This window comes from Primulina eburnea, chromosome 12 (genome assembly GCF_022965805.1).
Source record: "Primulina eburnea isolate SZY01 chromosome 12, ASM2296580v1, whole genome shotgun sequence".
Lineage (NCBI taxonomy): Eukaryota > Viridiplantae > Streptophyta > Magnoliopsida > Lamiales > Gesneriaceae > Primulina > Primulina eburnea.
Genome location: NC_133112.1, coordinates 28,693,367 through 28,713,222, shown reverse-complemented (window position 1 = coordinate 28,713,222; position 19,856 = coordinate 28,693,367). Strand labels below are relative to the sequence as shown.

The 19,856-nt window shown below is 33.2% G+C and overlaps 4 protein-coding genes and 1 long non-coding RNA gene across 6 annotated transcripts; 2 read left to right on the top strand and 3 right to left on the bottom strand.

The window, feature by feature from the left end:
- Positions 1–4,717: 4,717 nt before the first annotated feature.
- Positions 4,718–6,459, bottom strand: LOC140807922 (uncharacterized). The gene has a single exon (XM_073164878.1). The coding sequence runs from the start codon at positions 6,457–6,459 to the stop codon at positions 5,521–5,523; it is 939 nt and encodes a 312-aa protein (XP_073020979.1). The 3' UTR covers positions 4,718–5,520.
- On the bottom strand, positions 5,119–5,478 carry LOC140806753 (uncharacterized). The gene has a single exon (XM_073163291.1). It carries the CDS (start codon positions 5,476–5,478, stop codon positions 5,119–5,121), a length of 360 nt encoding a protein of 119 aa, XP_073019392.1.
- A 2,501-nt stretch (positions 6,460–8,960) lies between the features above and the next one.
- Positions 8,961–10,199, bottom strand: LOC140806752 (uncharacterized). The gene has a single exon (XM_073163290.1). It carries the CDS (start codon positions 10,197–10,199, stop codon positions 8,961–8,963), a length of 1,239 nt encoding a protein of 412 aa, XP_073019391.1.
- Positions 10,200–10,820: 621 nt separating this feature from the next.
- Positions 10,821–11,168, top strand: LOC140806550 (uncharacterized). The gene is made up of 2 exons (XR_012112584.1): positions 10,821–11,031; positions 11,109–11,168. It is a non-coding gene; the product is annotated as an uncharacterized lncRNA (long non-coding RNA).
- A 1,990-nt stretch (positions 11,169–13,158) lies between these two features.
- LOC140807205 (uncharacterized) lies at positions 13,159–18,785 on the top strand. 2 transcript variants are annotated; one of them, XM_073163950.1, is made up of 14 exons: positions 13,159–13,571; positions 14,520–14,610; positions 14,776–14,860; positions 15,035–15,104; positions 15,238–15,307; positions 15,974–16,043; positions 16,666–16,711; positions 16,797–17,046; positions 17,126–17,328; positions 17,411–17,485; positions 17,644–17,704; positions 17,841–17,921; positions 18,223–18,302; positions 18,435–18,785. In XM_073163950.1, exons 1-14 carry the CDS (start codon positions 13,453–13,455, stop codon positions 18,511–18,513), a joined length of 1,380 nt encoding a protein of 459 aa, XP_073020051.1. In that variant the 5' UTR covers positions 13,159–13,452; the 3' UTR covers positions 18,514–18,785. The 2 variants fall into 2 exon arrangements, with proteins under 2 accessions (XP_073020051.1, XP_073020052.1); XM_073163951.1 differs by lacking the exons at positions 14,520–14,610; positions 14,776–14,860 and having other exon boundaries at positions 13,160–13,571.
- The last annotated feature ends 1,071 nt before the right edge of the window (positions 18,786–19,856 follow it).

The following is a 19,856-nucleotide window of genomic DNA, read 5'->3' as shown; positions in this document are numbered from 1 at the left end:
TTAACTTAATTTATAAAAATAAATCGTGTAATAAAATAATTTTTCTGAAAATTCTCCGGTCTCCATTCCTCGTTCGAGCGCAAAATGCAACTTAAAAATCTTTAACGCATGAACCTTTACAAAAATCATGAATTAAAAATACAAATTAACGAAGTAAACATACATTTAATGTTTTAAAATAATTTAATCAAATACTAAAGAAATTTAATAAGTTGCATGCATGTGGTTCTAGTGGACTTTCAAATTTTCGGGACGTTACAGGTTAGGCATGAATATTATCAAGTGAAGATAAGGGGAAGGATGGTTGCCTTCAACAGCGAGATGATCAACTCGTTGTACTCGATGTCCAACTACGATACTGACGAGTACACGATGTTAATAAGAGAGGCATACCCCTATGAGGAGATCATCACCACACTTTGTGAGCCTGGCACAGTTTGGAAGTTAAATAATCAATGAACCCCGATCACCTTTCCAGCTACATCCTTGAAGAGGGAGGCATATAATTGATATCATTTTGTAGCCTCGCGGTTGATGTCATCTGGGCATGTGTCGGATGTAACGAAGATGAAGGAAGATTTGGTTTACTGTATCGTCATCGGCCGAACAGTGGATGTCGGTCGGATGATCATGATTTCAGTCTTGCAGGCTGCTCGGGGCACCTCCACGGTTAGCATGCCCCACTCGTAAACCATCACGGATCTCTGTCACATAGCAGGGGTTACATGGGATGGTAGTAAGGGATTGTTTCAGACAAAAGGCGAGATCTCACTGGTTGAGCCCCTCCTTAGAGATGAGAGACGGAGACAGATTACTAGTGGTACGGGAGAGGCTTCAGGGAGTAGAGCACAACCACAGCCCATCCCACAGGCATCACACACAAGACAAGAGGGGACAGGTAGCAGATAGACCACCCACGAGCGTCTCAATGACTTAGAGCGTAAGATGAGGGCGGATCACACACGAGCACATGTATTACGTGCACGATTTTACTTGTGTGCTTGCACAACGCTTCCCTGCGATTAGCACTTCCGACGAGCCATTTTCACCCCTGCCAGCTTTTTCACACCGACCTATATAGGATGATGCTGAGTATGACGAGTACAATGAGTCTTGATGCTTGTTGTACGAGGTACGTGATCTCATGTTTTTCTTGGGTTATTACTGTACATTGGGGACAATGCACGTACTTAAGTTTTTTTTTGGGGGGAGGGGTCGTTAATTCTGCTTTACTTTGCTTTGTTTGGTTGATTTGAGTTTGAATTATTAATTCGTTTTGAGGACTAGTACTACATGATTAGTTATTTCCTGCACATTGTTTTAATTTCGAAAAAAAATTTCATTTTGATTACTGCATTATAGAGTCGTTAGAAAAGAGTCATGTATAAGTCATTATGTGGCCGATGATGAGAATGAAGTTGCGGTTATGAATACATGTGTTTATGATAACTTGGGAGTCACATTTGTTTATGCACTGTCATGTTTGTTGATACTATCGTTGCTTAGAGATAATTTACATGCATGTGATGCTAAATAGACAATGGAGATCTTATTTTTAGTAATTATGACCGACATTTTTGCAAACACAAAGATGATATGGGCAATTTTTTCAATATTTTTGGGCATGTTTTAATTGTATATTGTCGATTGTTAGCCTATTGAGCCTCGAGTTGATTGAGATTGAATTTTCTTTGTGTACCTATCTCATATATCATTTTGATTGATCAATGCATGTGATTGATTTGTATGAGATAATTATTGGATTGACAGTAATCTAGAACTTTCTTGAACACCTTTCGAGGTGAAATACAGATAATATGTGACATAGGATGATTTAGGCAATTTTTGGAACCGGTTGAGCCTTCGAGCCTACCAAATGAACTGAAGAATCCCTAGTGTCCTATTTTGAGCCTACTAAAAATCAAGTGTTGTATGTCAATGACATACAATTAACCCACACCTTTATCTATTCTACATCCCACAACAACTACATAATGAAGCTTATACACTTATTGTCCTACCCAATTTTGAGAGAAATGAGTTCGTTGGTATTGAAATGATTCAAAATACTCCTTGAAAAGAAAAATAAAATTCAATGTGTATAAAGGAGTTGAGAAAGAAAAGAAGAAGAAAAACAATAAAAAGGAATTAATCAAAAAGTGGTGAAAAAGAAAACTATGAGAAATGGAGGATTGATTGCAAAGAAAACAATAAGGGATGGTGAATGAAAGGAGAGTGAAAATGATGAAAATTCAAATATTTCTCTCAAATTTTGATTTTCATACCTTCATTGTAGCCATGATTCGTAGCCTAACGTTACAAGCCTACAAGACCTATTAACTTTGTCACATTTATCTAATATACTATTGGAGAAAAGTTGTTCAAGTCAAGTTTATGGATATCTGAGAAACATGGTTAGCAAGTATGGACTTTAATCATTTTCATGTAAGTATCTCATTGTGTGACATCATTTTTTTTGGTATACTTGTATTGAATATTCTATTAATCAAATAATCACCAATAAAGTACTTTAGGGGCTGTGTAAGCGAATTTGTATGTTAATGAAGTATGGTTTGAACTGAAGTGAATATCTTTTGAGTTCATAAGGCTAGTAGGTGTGGTGAATCTATTTGAGCATTTGATTGGGTAAATGAACATTGACATATCATATACGCACGTGACTCTTGAGTAATTGTGAACCACATGAAAATAGATAAGTTTGAGAGCGTTAATTTCTAGCTTGAAACTGCAATTCTATTTTACTTTTATTTTGCTCGGGACTAGCGAAATTTCAAGTTTGGTAGGTTGAAAAGTGCAAGAATTGCACTTAATTTATATGCTGCGGCGCCAGTCAAAATGCGCTGAAGCGCTAGACCACCGAAATGCAAGCGCCTAGGCACTACTCAAGCAGTGCCACAACGCCAAACCTTCGAGAGACGGGCACCTAGGCACTGCGGCGCTAGTGGCGGCGTGTGTAAAATTAATGGGCTTGCATTTACGGCCCGGACGTGAAAATAAAAGAAGAAACGAGGGTTCAGAGGCGAGCTGTCGTTTTGGAGAGAAAACATAGGAGAGAACAAGATACATGCACGAGACGAAGATCTAGAGTGCGAAGATCGATCACGAAGACGAAGAACGACGAATTTGGGGACAGAGACGCCACTTCTGATTTGTCATCTAATTTTTCGCTTCTTTATTATATAGTGTTGCGATGTTTAAAACTTCAAACATGCTTTGTTTAGTTTTTGTCATGAACTAATTTTCCAATCTAGAGGATGATATAACTTTGTGGATACGATAATTTGACGTGGTTGTTCATATGATTGAGTTCCATTTTGATTTAATTGTGTTTCTTTGTTTTTATTCGACTGCGATTTACTAGTCATAAATTGTTGTTGTCTGATTAAATTTACAACTCGGGAGAAGGACTAGGATTATAGATCATTAGAGACACATCGTTGAATTTTTATATCGTTCGGAAAGCATATAACTTTAGTGAGACATAGGTAAGAACATCGTTTGCATACATCAATTAAACTTAGATTCTTATTAGGAATGTTTGGATCGAAGTTTGAATGATACAATTTATTCGTCACTTAGGAAATGGAGAATAAAACAATTAAGTGTTCTTGACCATTAAATAATTGGAATTCTTGAGTATAAATTCAAACGAGAATAATTATCGTGAAAACTTAGTGAAATCAATCCTCTAGATATTTTCTCTCGTTGATATTTCTCCATTCAGTGATTAGACTAATTATTTATTTGCCATTAAGTTGTTTTAAACAAACCAAACTTTTATTGATTTTTCTAAATAAAGTCGGGATTATTCTAATTACAAGTGCTGATATATTCTTACATACACACTCCTCGTGGGAATGATACTCTATTCTCATATATTAAAACTTGACAATCGTGCGCTTGCGAGTGGAAAATACGCGACACTTAACGTACGAGAGCTTCTTTCACTCATCTAAGTACCACTCTCATTCATGTACGATTAATCCAACGTAGGAATAACTTTTTATCAAATAACGTAACATACAACTACAATAGTAATAATATTATTAATAATAAAAATAAAAATGTACCCCCTCACATACGGGCATTAAAAATACAATGGCTTAACAAATTAAAAGCACCGCCTATGCAGTGTCGGGGCTTACCTGTGAGAAAAATAAAAAAAATATACCATTTTTTATATTTATAAAATATAAAAAGGGCTGGTTTTATTTTTCTGACCATGAAATTTTTATATTCTATACCTACTAAAAAATGGATTATTTAGATGTCCAGTTTTGTTAGTAGTCTCACGTTAGTTAAATTAAGTATTATATATATATATATATATATATATATATATATATATATATATATATATATAAATTAAGTATTTTATATATATAATTATCTTCTCTTAAGCTAGTTTTGGGTGAAACAGATTTATGTTTCAATCTTAACAAAAAAATTATCAAAAAATTTTGGGTTTCCTACTCTTATAATTATAATATATGTATAAAATATTAAAATTTATTTTGGCTCAAATAACAATTCAAATTCAAAATAGATTTATTTGTTTCATCAATCCAAATACAATATAAAAAAAATTGAACAAGAGCAATAGTAGAAGCCGGAGGAGTGCTGGAAACCACCAGCCCCCACCAATGCTCCATATAGCCATGGCTTTGCCATGTTTTCAGGACCATTAGATCATCTCCAACCCACTGCACTATATTCTGCACTACAATAGTGTAACACTAAATTCATCTCCAACCTATCTACACTACATTCTACACTAAAAAAGAATATTCTCAGAATATTCTTATAATATTAATTTTAATTCAATAATAACTATTTGTAATTCCATTACACAATTATACATAATAAATATAATTATATTATTTCATTATTTATTAGAAAATCGATTAATTATTTTATATAAATAAAATAATTATTTAATGATACACATATTTTATTTCAATATAATCATTGAAAACGATATAAATATTTATTTCAAGAATAAAATACAATACAAGCATAACATTATATATAAGATAAAAAACATTGAAAATGATACAAATATTTATTTTAAGAAATAAATACGATACAAGCACAATATTAAATATTAGAATTACTATATTCTTCCCATAAGTGCTCAATTAACGCATTTCGTAGTTCATAGTGAGCATCTCTGTTTTTTATTTTCTTATACCGAGAGAGAAATTCTTCGAATCTTGTACTTTCGTCATTGACCACCATTTCCACATCGGCAAGCGGTGCTTCCCTTGCATCTTCAATTGGTGCACTGAGGTCACGTTCATCTTCAATAATCATGTTGTGCATGATAATGCATGCTGTCATTATATCATGCAAATTGTTTTTACGCCACGAACGTGCTGGATTTGCCACGATTGCAAATCGAGATTGAAGAACACCAAATGCTCGCTCCACATCTTTCCTACACGACTCTTGTTTCATAGCAAAATATCTTTTTTTCGGTCCAAGTGGGTTACTGATAGTTTACACAATAGTTGACCACTTTGGGTAGATACCATCTGCTAGGTAATAGCCAGTATTATATTCTTTGCCATAAATAGTATAATTGGCAGGAGGAGCAATGCCTGGAGCCAAATTTGAAAATATATTGGATGCCTCTAAAACATTGATGTCATTATTTGATCCAGGCATACCAAAATATGCGTGCCATATCCAAAGATCATAATCGGCCACTGCTTCTAAAATAATTGTTGGAGACCCACTTCGACCTGAATATTGCCCAGCCCAAGCAGTAGGACAGTTCTTCCACTTCCAATGCATACAATCCAGACTTCCCAACATTCCTGGAAAGCCTCGTTGTTTACCAATATGCAAGAGTCGAGCAACATCGTTGGCTGTTGGAGCTCGTAAGTACTGGGCTCCAAAAACTTCCACCACTGCTCGAAAAAACTGTTGTAAGCATTTAATCGCAGTTGACTCTCCTATTTTGATGTATTCATCGGTCGCATCCGCGGCCATGGCATATGCTAACATTCGAATTGCAGTTGTTGCTTTCTGATTAGTTGATAACCCTAGTCGTCCCAAGCCATCACTGCGTTGTATGAAGTAGCTATCATGATTCTTGACACCATCCACAATGTGAAGGAATAGATGACGAGACATCCGAAATCGTCGTCGAAAAATACCTTCATGAAATCTGGGATTTTCAGCAAAATAGTCGGTGAACAAATTCTGATCGGCTATTTCTCTATCGCGGTGAATTACAATGTGACCTGGAATGGATCCTCTTCTCGGACCTTCGTTAACTTGTTGATTGATGTAGGTGTGTAGTATCGTATTGCGTGCATGAATATGGCTAATGATTGCTCCTTGAATCTCATCAATGGCTTTATCGATGATCAAATAATTAGTCATTTCATCTTCATTATCGGATAATGACGATGAGCCTGATGAAGAATTCATTTTTTTAAATATAAATTGTTTGAAAAATGTATACTACGAATTAGAGTTTATATAGAATTTATTACGATAATATGGATGATATTTCCTATCTCCAAATCTTTCCATCCATAGAATTAGATTTCATTAGATAAGGAATCTCATCCAATGGCATATATCTCTTACCATGTGACTCAACGGTCACGAGGAAAGCAGAACTGCAATTTGAGTTTGTCCACTAGTTATTAATGAATAAAGAAAGGTATATAGTAATAGAATTTGGTGTTTGATAAAAGAATTCTACCAAATAAATAACTTTTAAAATGTCACGCATTTTCTTTTGGTGATCTCATCATTGTACCATCCGTAGGATTAGATTTTGGTAATCTCATCCGACGGATGGCACACAGATGATATTTCCATGGTTGATATCCATCGAAATCTAATCAAACGACTATCATTTCTTTTGTATATTTTCTAAAGATAATCCGAAATACTATAAATAGTAACATTTATATTCAAAACATATCAATACACCTATAAGCATATTAGCGAAAGGTAGATGGAAGAAAGTTCAAGAAAGAACTACACCGTTGATGAAGATAAGTTTTTGTGTCATATTTATCTTGATGTTTCACAGGATCCCATTATAGGCATAAGTCAATCGAGAACTCAATTCTGGTCTTGGGTTGCTGAGAAATACAACAAAGAAAGAAGAAGTGATTTACATCCACGACCTCAAAGATCAGTTGAGAAGCGCATGGGAAACATCCTCACTTCTGTTGCCCGTATGAGAGGATGCATTCGACAAATTGAAAACCTCAAGCCTAGTGATGCATCTGAACAAGATATCGTAAGTTATTTTTTTAAAAAAGTTATGTGTCATTCACATTCAAATTTCTTAACTAATTTTTAATGGTTTTTATGTAGATGAACCGCGCAAAAGTACTGTATGTACAAGACAGTAAAGATAACAAACCATTTTCATTTGATCATGTGTGGGATATTGTGAAGGATTGTGAAAAACTTTCAGGAGATAAAATTTCGATAACCAAAAAATCTAAACTACGTGCTACTAATCTGGATACTTCACAGTCTGATACTCCAGCTGAATAATCGCCACAATCAGGTTCACCTAGCTTCTCTGCGTTTGCAATACATTTAAATGACGACAATATTGATGACAGTTTTCAAAGACCAATTGGAGTGAAAAAAGCCAAATTGAAGAAGAAAAGAGATGAAGATATTTCTCAAATTCAGCGTACAATGGAAGAACAACATCGCAAACTTTTTGATGTTTTGAAACAAGGAACCGTTGAAAGACAACAAAATTATGACCTTCAAAGGATGAGACTTCAACAAGAGGAAAGAAAAATGGAGGATAGAATTTTATACAAAGATTTGAGCAAAATCATTGATCCAAATTTGCGTGAATACACTAGAACTCAACAAGAAAAGATTTTGCAAAAGAGACTTCAAGCTGAAAATCGAGACAACTTTGGATCTTATTTTGGTGATATTGGAGGATCAGGATCTGGTTTACCAGATTACTAAATATCATTTAATAAATTTTATTGTTTGTATCGTAATTTTGTTGTTTGTTTGTTATTATTTTTAAAATTATTTCGTATTATGTTGTAAAATGTATCATTTTAATGTATTAGTAATATAATTTGGTTTTTTTTAAATTAATTTAATATCTATTTAATTTTAAAAAAAAGTTTTAAAAAAATTTAAATTAATATTTAAGTTTCAAGAGGAAATTATTTTAAAATTTTAAAAAATAAAAATATTAATTATATAATTAATATATAATAAAATATTAAATATTTATAATTATTTAAAAACAAATAAAAAATTAAAAAAAAAATAAAAGAGATGTGGCGCAGCACTTTGTACTGCGCCACATCTAGAGTGGGTTTTAGGACAACTCCAGTCCAGCACCATTTTTTATGCTGGATTGGAGTGAAAAACCTTGCTCCACAATGGAGCAACTCCATTGTGGAGCAAGGGTTGGAGTTGCTCTTAGGCCATCTCCAATCCATTGCACTACATTCTGCACTACATTGGTGTTACACTAAAATCATCTCCAACCACATTGCACTATATTTTACACTACAATAGAATATTCCAATAATATTTTTTTTTCAATATTAATATTTTTGTTTTATGTTAATTATTTATAATTTGATAATATAATGATAATTAAATATTATAATTTATATATTAAAATTTATATATTTGAATATTTTAATTTATATATTAAAATTTGAATTAATTATTTCATATTAACAAAATAATTATTTGATTTACGTACAATTATTTAATACAAACTATATTTTAATAAAATCAAAATATAATTGAAAAAACACGTTCATTTGATATTAAATTAATAATACAACAAAAATACAATATTAAATATTCGAATTACTATATTGTTCCCATAAATGCTCAATTAATGTATTTCGTAATTCATAGTGAGCATCTCTATTTTTCATTTTTTTTTTATAACGAGCGAGAAATTCTTAAAATCTTGTATTTTCGTCATTGACCATCATTTCAACTTTTGGAACAGGTGCTTCCATTGCATCTTGAATTGGTGCACTAAGGACACGTTCATCTTCAATAATCATGTTGTGCGTGATAATGCAAGCTTTCATAATGTAATGTAAATCATTTTTACGCCAAGACCGTGCTGGAGCTGCCACAATCGCAAATCGAGATTGAAGAACACCAAATGCACGCTCCACATCTTTTCCACATGACTCTTGTTTCATAGCAAAATATTTCTTTTTCGGCCCAAGTGAGTCGCGGATAGTTTGCAAAATGGTTGCCCATTTTGGGTAGATACCATCGGCTAAGTAATAGCCAGTATGATATTCTTTTCCACAAATAGTGTAATGTGCAGAAGGAGCAATGCCTTGAGCCAAATTGGTAAACAAGGTGGATGCCTCCAAAACTTTGATGTCATTATTAGAACCAGACATACCAAAATATGTGTGCCATATCCAAAGATCATAATCGGCCACTGCTTCTAAAATAATTGTTGGAGACCCGCTACGGCCTGTATATTGTCCAGCCCAAGCAGTAGAACATTTTTTCCATTTCCAATGCATACAATCGAGACTTCCTAACATTCTCGGGAAGCCCCGTTGTTTACCAATATGTAATAGTCGAGCAACATCATTGGCATTTGGAGATCGTAAGTACTGGTTTGCAAAAACTTCAACAACTGCTCGGCAAAAGTGTTGTAAGCATTTAATCGCAGTTGACTCTCCTATTTTGATGTATTCATCGACCGCATCTGCAGGTAAGGCGTATGCTAATAAACGAATTGCAGTTGTTGTTTTTTGGTTAGTTGATAGCCCAAGTCGTCCCAACCCATCACTCTGTTGTATAAAGTAGCTATCATGATTCTTGACAGCATCGATGATATGAAGGAATAGATTACGGGACATTCGAAATCGTCGTCGAAACAAACCTTCATGAAATCTTGGATTTTCAGAAAAATAGTCGTTGAACAAATTACGATCCGCTATTTCTCTATCGCGTCGGATTACAACATGACCTGGAATTGATCCTCTTCTCGTGCCTTCGTTAAGTTGTTGATTGATATAGGTGTGCATCATCATATTGCGTGTATGAATATGAGTAACAATTGCTCCTTGAATTTCTTCATCAATGGCTTTAGCATCGTTAACCAAATAATTAGTTATGTCATCTTCATTATCAGACAATGAAGACGAACCTGAAGAAGAATTCATTTTTTTGGTGGTGTTGTGAATTGTGTTATGATGAAGATTTAATTGTTACTACTTTATATAAAGTTTGTAAGGATAATATAGATGAGATTTCTTATCTACAAGAATCTACATTTGTAAGGATAAGCTTTTATTTTAATTTATTTTTAGTATGATTTATTTTATTTTATCAATGGCATAGTATCATTTAAATTTATGATACGTACATGCATAGTATAATATTTTTGTATGGATGCATACTTTTGTAAGGATAATATTTTTAGTATCATCTATTTTATTTTAATTTATCAATGCCATAGTATCATCTAAATATTATATATATATATATATATATATATATATATATATATATATAAGAATAATATATAAAAAATGATAAGATTTTCTTGGATGAGATCTCAATGGATGAGATTTATTGAAATCTCATCCAAAGGATACCATTTCTTTTTCATATTTCTAAGGATAACTCCGAAATATTATAAATAAGTCTATATCTATTTAGAAACATATCCAACACAAATACAATCATATTATTTTGAGAACGATGGACGAAAGTTCAAGAAAGAACTACACTATTGATGAAGATAATTTCTTATGTCATATTTACTTTGATATTTCGCAGGATCCTATAATAGGTATAAATCAATCGAGAGGTCAGCTTTGGTCTCGGGTTGCAGAGAAGTACAACAAAGAAAGAAGAAGTGATTTACATCCTCGTCCTCAAAAATCAATTGAGAAACGCATTGGAAGCATACTCACTTCTGTTGCACATTTGAGAGGATGTGTTCGTCAAATTGAAAATCTCAATCCGAGTGGTGCATCAGAACAAGATATTGTGAGTTATTTATTTTTAAAAATTACAAGTTATTAATAATCAACATTTTGTAATTAATTTTGTATACTTTGATGTAGATGAATCGTGCAAAAATACTGTATGCGCAAGAGAGTAAAGATAACAAAGCATTTTCATTCGATCATGTGTGGAATATTGTTAAGGATTGTGAAAAAATTGCAGGAGACAAAATCCATCCAGCCAAGAAATCTAAGACGCGTGCTACTTATCTAGACACATCACAATCTGATACTCCACTAGAAGAATCGCCCCAATCAGGTTCACCTATGTTCTCTACATTTCCTATAAATTTGAGTGATGAAAATATCGGTGACAGTTCTGAAAGACCAATTGGAGTGAAAAAAGCCAAATGAAAAAAGAAAAGAGATGAAGACATATCTCAAATTCAACGTACAATGGAAAACAACATCGCGAGTTATTGAATGTTTTGAAACAAGGAAATGCCGAAAGACAACAAAACTACGATCTTCAAAAGATTAGACTTGAACAAGAAGAAAGAAAAATGGATGAAAGAATTTTATACAAAGATTTGAGCAAAATTACTGATCCAACTCTGCGTGAGTACACTAAATCTCAGCAACAAAAAATATTGCAAAAAAGACTTGAAGATGAACGTCGAGAAAATGACAACTTCGGATCTTATTTTGGAGATATTGGAGAATCGGGGTCTGGTTTACCGCATTACTAAAAATCTTTTTTTGAAGTAATTTTTTTATGTTTCGTAATTTTTTGGTTTGTTAGTTGCCGTAGTTTGTTTATTGTTTCATAATTTTTGTTGTTTTTTGTTCTTAATTTGTACCATTTTAACGCATTATTAATTTAATCTGTGTTTTTTTATTTTTTATTTTTACACTTAATTAATTTCTAATCAGAATATTAAAAATTTTATAATTAAAATTTCAAAAAAATATTAATTAATTAAATATTAAACACTTATATTAAATTAATCAAATTAAAAACTAAAAAAAATTGAAAAAATAAAAAAAATTGTGGCGCAGCAATTCGGAGCAGCTTGTAGAGCTGCTCCGATCCAGCGCCAGTTTTGGTCCTGGATTGGAGTGAAAAACCATGGCACCACAATGGTGTGGCCAATGTGGTGCCATGATTGGAGATGGTCTTAATTCTTTCTTCTTCTTCTTTTTCTTCTTTGGAAAGGAGACCAAATAATTCATGTCGGCCTCAAGTGTGAGGTTTTCTCATTTTAGTAATTTTTGTTTTGGTGAGTTGATCTAGAAATTTTGTATTCTAAAGTTATTTTTTCTAATAATTTCGATTATATTTTCATTCTACAAAAAAATGTTGAAGATATATGTATATTCCCAGCATTTGTTTCATTTATATTCTGTTATATATTCTATGCTCTGTGATTGATACATTCATAGGCTTCCCTTGCATTTATGCTGAGGCTAAACTAATGAAGAGTTGATAATGTATGAAACGACTGAAGATTGATTAAGAGTTAAATAAATCCAAATGTGGTTATAGACTTATAATCTATAAGTACTTGGAGTTGTCTCTATATAATTTTCATCTCCAGCTGAACTTTAACTTATCAATGTAATAATCACACTATCCTCTAAATACTTTATCACCATGACAAGTCTATGGGCAAGACATATGTTTCATAACCACCTAACAAGCAGCATAAATTGTTGAAAGTTAATTTGTGTAAATGGATCCAATCAAGTGGAATATGACCAAAAAATTTAAGATTCGAATTCGTTTAGAATTAGTTTTTATTCTAGTTCGAACTCGATCTGAAGCTCAAAAATTTTAAATTTTTTTTTCTCGAATTCGGTTTGAATTAAAATTCGAATTCGCCTCGAAAAATTCAAACATGTGAGCAAATTATTAGAACTATTCTTCGAAAACAAGTATTTGAAAAGCTCAAAATTTATTATTAATATATAATTATATTATATTGATAAAATATTAAGACTCACGAACTATCGAACAAAATAATTTGGGTTCGAATCGGATAAATTTGAGTAGAAAACAAATATTTTTTCGAGTCACTTTTTTCTTAACTTTTTTTTAAAAAAAAAATCCTGAAAGAAGGTGACAAAATATAAGGAAATTTCACAGCGCCTGCGCCATCTTTGTACCCCTTCCTTCCCAGTAGTAGGACAATTTCGACTTTTGGTACTGACCCCGAATCCTCGACTCACAAAGCGTCATTCCCTTGAAAGCGAAGCCTCCAAAAGATGCAGAACATCGCCCAGCGTTAAACCTTGTTATCCGAAAATAATTTTTTTTTTCTTTCTTTTTCTTTTTTGCCCGCAAAACCTCCGTTGAATTTCCCATCAATCGCTACAGTTCCATTTGCAACTTTTTCTTTCCAATTACTGATCATTTGCCGACTTAGATGCAGAAGAATTGTGCATCAAAGTGATCTGGGAGGGGATGATGAATAGGAGGAGAATTTTGAAGTCTTTACAAGTAGTCGTGGCTCATGGGTTGCTCTTCTTGTTCACTATTTTTCTTTCTCTCAAGCTTCATGGTGCTATTAACTATACTTGGTGGTCTGTATTTCTTTTCTCTCTCATTTTTTCATGTAAGATTTTTTGGGGGTTTTGTTTATTCCTGTGCTTGATTGTCTAGAAATTGGTTTTGTGGGCTTTTTTTTTATTATTCCTATGTTTGATTTGTAAGCAATTTTAATTGAATTTTATGCTTGATTATCAAGAAAAGATGGTAACTTTGTATATTTTGAACAAGGGATGTTGATGTTTTATCGTTGAGATACAAAATGCGGAATTTTTTTTCTTGATTTGTGTGAATTTCACATGATTGATTGCATATGGTGATTCGTTGTAGATTATTCTCTCTTCCCCCTAACTCGTCTTATTTAGCAGTTTTCCAGCTTGACTGCATTTTTATTTTCAAGTAGCTACACGAATCCCTTTTAATTCAAGTAAAAGCAATTTTTATATTTAATTTGGTTGATGTGGTCATGATAATTTGTGTCACGTCTTCCTAACTACTAGCCAAAAGTGATGTTTGACATGAAGCTCGATGGCGTAGGAAATTGGTTTGATGTGAATGAAACGTAATTGTAGTTTGTTGTTTTTCTTTATATTTAAATTCATGGATTTGGACTCGTGTATAAAGAATGTCAGACTTGTTCTAGAAGTTCTATTGCAGTTTGGATTTGATTTTTGCAGAATCAGAAATGGATTTCTAAGCTCTACTTTCCATTAAGACTGTTAAACTTGTTTATCAGCACGAATGTGTTACATGATTGCACTAGCTTCATTCATCTTTTGTTGATGTTTCCTAGTTTGTCCTTTATTGGCTGTAAACCAATACTTTTCTAGTCATTATATAGCCAAAGAAAATGGTCGAGCATTGATTATAATATTCCAGATTCTTTATTATATGGTAGTGATCCTGCCTACTTAGACTTAAGTGTGTTTAATCTTCCAGGCTTTTTAGACATTGAGTTGATTCCATTAGTTTTATCTCTGTAGGTTGATATTTTCTCCTCTTTGGTTATTTCATGCGGTTGTGGCAAGGGGGAGATATTCGTTACCTGCCCCATCTATGCCTCATGATCGCCGAGTATGATACCTTGCAATCCATCAATTAATGTATCACTAGTTCACGTGACAAGTAAATGCCACACCCCCCTTCACCCCCCCTCCCCAACACCACACCTACACTAACAAAAATTAAATGTGTTCTTTTGCCACAATTAAAATATGACTCGCTCCCTTCCATGGCCAGTGGGCACCACTTCATTCTGTCATGGCCACACCATTACTCGTGGCTTTCGAACTACTTCTGTGTATTCATCTCGAGAAAAGATATGGTAATTTCTCTCTCTCGCTGGTCCTTGGTAATTGATTAAAAGTTTGCAGAATCAATTTAATGTTGTTGGTCCATCATTCTTTGTTATTTTTCGTGAACGCCACTTTCATTTTCTTTGAGCCGATAAACATGTAACTATAGCTGTGTATAAATTATCGAATGTGGCGAATGGCAGTTGTGAATTTGAAGATTGTATTTCTGCCTCTGCTAGCCCTGGAAACTGCAATTTTGGTTGATAACATCAGGTGATACTTCTCTTTCTTGTAAAGCAGTTATGTATGTATTGTTGTCCCAAGGATTTTATATTTTTGTTTAAGAGATTGTGTGGATGGGTTTAAACAAGAGTTATCATGTTATTTGTTATTTTTTTTTGTTAAGGATGTGTCGATACCTTATGCCTGGAGATGACGAAAGTATCAATGATGAGGCAATATGGGAAACTCTTCCTGTAAGATTGTGTAAAGCCTTCACTGAATATTCGAAAAACTGAATTCGTTGTATTGATTGTTTCAAGTTCTTTAAAGTGGTTAGTTACTGAACTTTTTCAATGGACACCATATGAAGTAAGGAATCTCAGTTTTTAGACTAGTTATAGTATATACACTAAATCATCAAATAGTCCAAGATACGGATTCATTTTGTTGGGTCACACGAAGCTCTGGTTCTAATTTATTTCCAAAAAAATATGTCATACAATTCATGCAACATTTAGTATGGTAAGTGTTCAAGGTACTATATCAATTTTCAATTATGAAACTGCCCGCTGTATTAAAGAAACTGTAAACTGAAAATTTGGGAAAAAATAGTGAACTTAGAAATGGCTTTCATCTGTGAAAAAATCAAGTTCATGTCATAATTCTTCCCATTCCAGATGATATTATCATGGACTTTACCGAAAAAGGATGTTTTCTTTTGCATGCTGGCTAGTTATTCAACAAAGGAGTGGGTATTTACCTTTTTGTAAACTTTTAGATGCTGATGACCACCTTAATTAATATCATTTGTGAAAAAAATTGTGATTTATGTTGCTTTGTACCCAGATTATGCTGTATGTTGTGAATCATTGTTTTGTCATACTCGTTGTTTACCTTAAGTTTTCATATTTCTTTTTCAGCACTTCTGGGTTGCAATATCTATGATCTTCTTCATTGCTGCGACGGCATTTACACTTCTGAAGCTTTGTGGTAATTTGATTTTTGTCCTATTAAGAGATCTTATTATGTATTACTTCTGGGATCCATCCATTTGACAATCTTAAATGTGTATATACTAAGGTGTGAGATGAGAACACAAGCAATGATAAAAAAAAATTATAAAATGAGTTAAAAGAAGGAAAGGGAGAGAAAAAAAAAGAACTAGTGTCAGGCGACTAGGAAGATGGACTCTATTTTTTCCCCTTATATTATCAACTCAGGGAATAAAATCATTCAAAATTTTCACAGTTAACACATTAATTATCATACGGGTACCATGAGCGTTACAGTTCTTAATTTTTTAACGGTTTTACCTCATCCACTGATTAAGGTCTCACACTGAGCTATTTAGAGTTTGGGAAGAAAAACAAGTGTTCATTAACTCTGCTAGTAACTTATTTACTTACATCTTGAGATTCTTGTTGATGTTGTACGTTGAATCAATTGTTTTTGCTCTTGATGCAGATACATGTGCTTGTCGATCTTTTTCTTCTGCAACTGAATTTTCTAATTAATTATTCGTGTAGTTTTTCATTATATAATTAGGTTATACGGTTTATACTGTTCAACTTTAAGGTTATATCTTCATTAAATATTTCTCTATTTTTTGCAGGTGATGTCACTGGCCTTGGTTGGTGGGATTTATTTATCAATTACGGGTATATACAATTCTCTTTTTCCCACATTTACTGAACATATTGTCTTGTGTGGTGCATGCTGAAACAGGCATATACATTATTTCAGTGTTGCGGAGTGCTTTGCCTTTCTTATTTGCACCAAGTGGTACAATCCCGCAATTCACAGACGTCCTCATCTAACAGCAGCCACTTCATCTTCAAGGGATGTTAGATATTTTAACTTGGCTAACGGTGCCATGATAGCTTCAGAGGATGATAATCAAGAAAGCAGAACGTGCAGTTTACATGACATTGGTGGGCATGTGATGAAAATTCCACTTATTGGTTTTCAAATCTTGTTGTTCATGTACTTGGAGGTACGTCAAATTATTAAAGATTCAGATTTTACAAATGCTTTCGCATGTTGATAAAGAGTAATTATGTTGTCAATTTCAGGGAACTCCGCCTGGTGCTAAATACGTTCCAATTCCATTATTGTTTTCTCCCCTTCTTTTTCTTCAAGGAGCTGGATTGTTGTTTGCCATATTTCGGTTTTATGAGAAAGTCATATTATTACTACGCGACGGCAGTTCAAGAAGGTCCTTTAGACTACCTCCAAGTGTTTACGAGTATATGGGTTTCATGCGTCGTGGGTCGAGGTACTAACATTAAGTTGACGGAAGGTCCTAAACTACATTGTTATATCTATCATTTATTCTGGCTAATTATTTCCAATATCAGGTTATTGGGCTGGTGGTCTATTGATGAAGGAAGTCGAGAAGAGCAAGCTCGGCTATATTATGCTGAGGAATCCGGGTGAATTTTCTGAATTTTATTTTTGGACCACTCAATGATTGTTGGATATGTTACTTGAAATAAATTATGATCCAGAAAATATAGTTACCATGTTTTTTTAAAAAGAAAACACTATCATTGTATGAAAATGAATCACGAATATTGTTTATTTCTCGCAGGTATAATACATTTTCGCCAGATGATGTGAAGAAAATGCCAAAGGCAGATCTTGCGAAGGAGGTGATTATCATGTTGTCTTTAAATAGCTGGAATTTTAGTTTTTTTTACTCCACCTTTTTTATGTTATTTATACTGGCGCTACAAATACTATGTACATGATTGATTGTGGCTGGCATTGTTTAATTTTTTTTTCAAGATATGGAGACTCCAATCCACCCTTGCTGAGCAAACAGACATCACAAATATTACCCAGAACGAGTTCGAAAAGCTTCAAAATGTAAACTCAGTAAATTTTTATTCATACTCGCTTGTTTCCTGTTATGTAGTTTTGTTGTGACTTGTGTAGCCTATGTTATTGGATTTATAACACTGTCTCCGATGATGATTTGTGAGAACATGCAAACTTGTAATCAAGATAAAGAATTTAAATGATCATATGTTCGGAACACATCGAGACAATATATTTTGGTCAACTAGGCAAAGAATTGGAAAATGCGGTACCCAGCTCATCCTCAAATTCTTGTAATATATGCCTTAAAATGTGAATATATTGTAATCCTGCTTGTTTATTGTGTCAGGACAAAATCCTGTGTCGAGTTTGTTTCGATGAACAAATAAATATAGTTCTACTCCCTTGTAGACATCATGTTCTTTGCAGGTATTACCTGTATCCCTCTTGATTTTTTGGTCCCAAATAACCTGAGCTTCCCATCTTTGTCTGATTCATGAATTTATATCATGCCTCAATGTCTAAAAATGTTGACACTTCGTTTTTGAATTATAAACTCAGCATCTGCTGTGGAAAATGCAAGAAATGCCCCATATGTCGTGTGTACATCGAAGAGCGTCTGCCTGTATACGATGTGTAGCTGCTGGTTTTACAGAGGGATCGCCAGGTAAAGAGAAATAGTTTGGTTGAGTAATTTGAGCAAATGAATCAATGATTCAAGGGGTGATTGCAGTTTTATTAAGTCATTTCACCATCTCAATTTAAACAGCTTGGTTTATAGTATTAATGTGTATATTTGCATAGTAATGTTGGCTGATTTAGCCCCTTTGTCATACTGTTTGGAATTACATACATGTGATACATATCTATCTTCACTTGGGAAGTAACAAGGTTGGCTATTTTTCCTTTGTACTTTTTTGTGTCACATTGTTAGCAAACATGAGCATATGCAGATATTGTGTGGTTATTCGTTGTGAAAATATTTTTTAAGGTTTTGGGTTTTTCATTCAACTTGGGGTGAAATCCAGTCGAATTCGAGTTGAGCTTTTAAAATTTTTTATGCTTATGCATGAACTCACGAATATTTTAGCCTGAACTGAATTTCTTTTTGAGTTGGTTCATAGTTGATTTGATTTAAAATTTGAGTGCAAATGAAATTAGTAGCATATTTGAAGAAAATGTGGAGCAAGTTTTTTTAAAAAAATAATAATATATGGGACTATATGTTGGAATATATCAACACGTGCAACAAATGGGAGAGATGTGTATTTTGGTTGCTGAAGAAAGAATAATATAATTTCTTTACCTCATCCAATCCAAAAACTATTTATTAACAAATAAAATAAAATAAAATATTCCTTTTGTCATAAGATCCTTCAGTTGTTTTCTGTCAGTTCGACGATCCCAAAAAAAAAAAAAAATATATATATATATATATATATATATATATATATAAAGGAAAATAACAACGCAAAACAAAGACCCGAGCCGCAAATCATTCAAGAATATATATATATATATATATATATATATATATATATATATATATATATATATATATATATATATAAAGGAAAATAACAACGCAAAACAAAGACCCGAGCTGCAAATCATTCAAGAACACATGGCCGATATTGACAAGACTGGATTAGGGTTACCCATTTCTTCATAAATTTCCATGGAACTCATCTGGATAATGAAGCCATTAAACCGGTAAGTTCGATCCTGGGTGTGGGGGCAGTGCCCACACCCAGGATCAATGGCTGGGATTCCATTTCATGGGGAAAAAATTTTTAAAAAAAAATAAAAATTGGGCCAGAAAAAATTCTGACCCTTGGATGTACACCTGCAGGCAGTGCAGGCAGGGGTAGGAAGGAATAAACCCATTAAACCACTCATCCATTGTCGTAAATGTCTCCTCTGGATAAAGAGATGTGACTTCAACTTCATCCACCCCATCTATTTTTTGATTTGTTTGGCAAC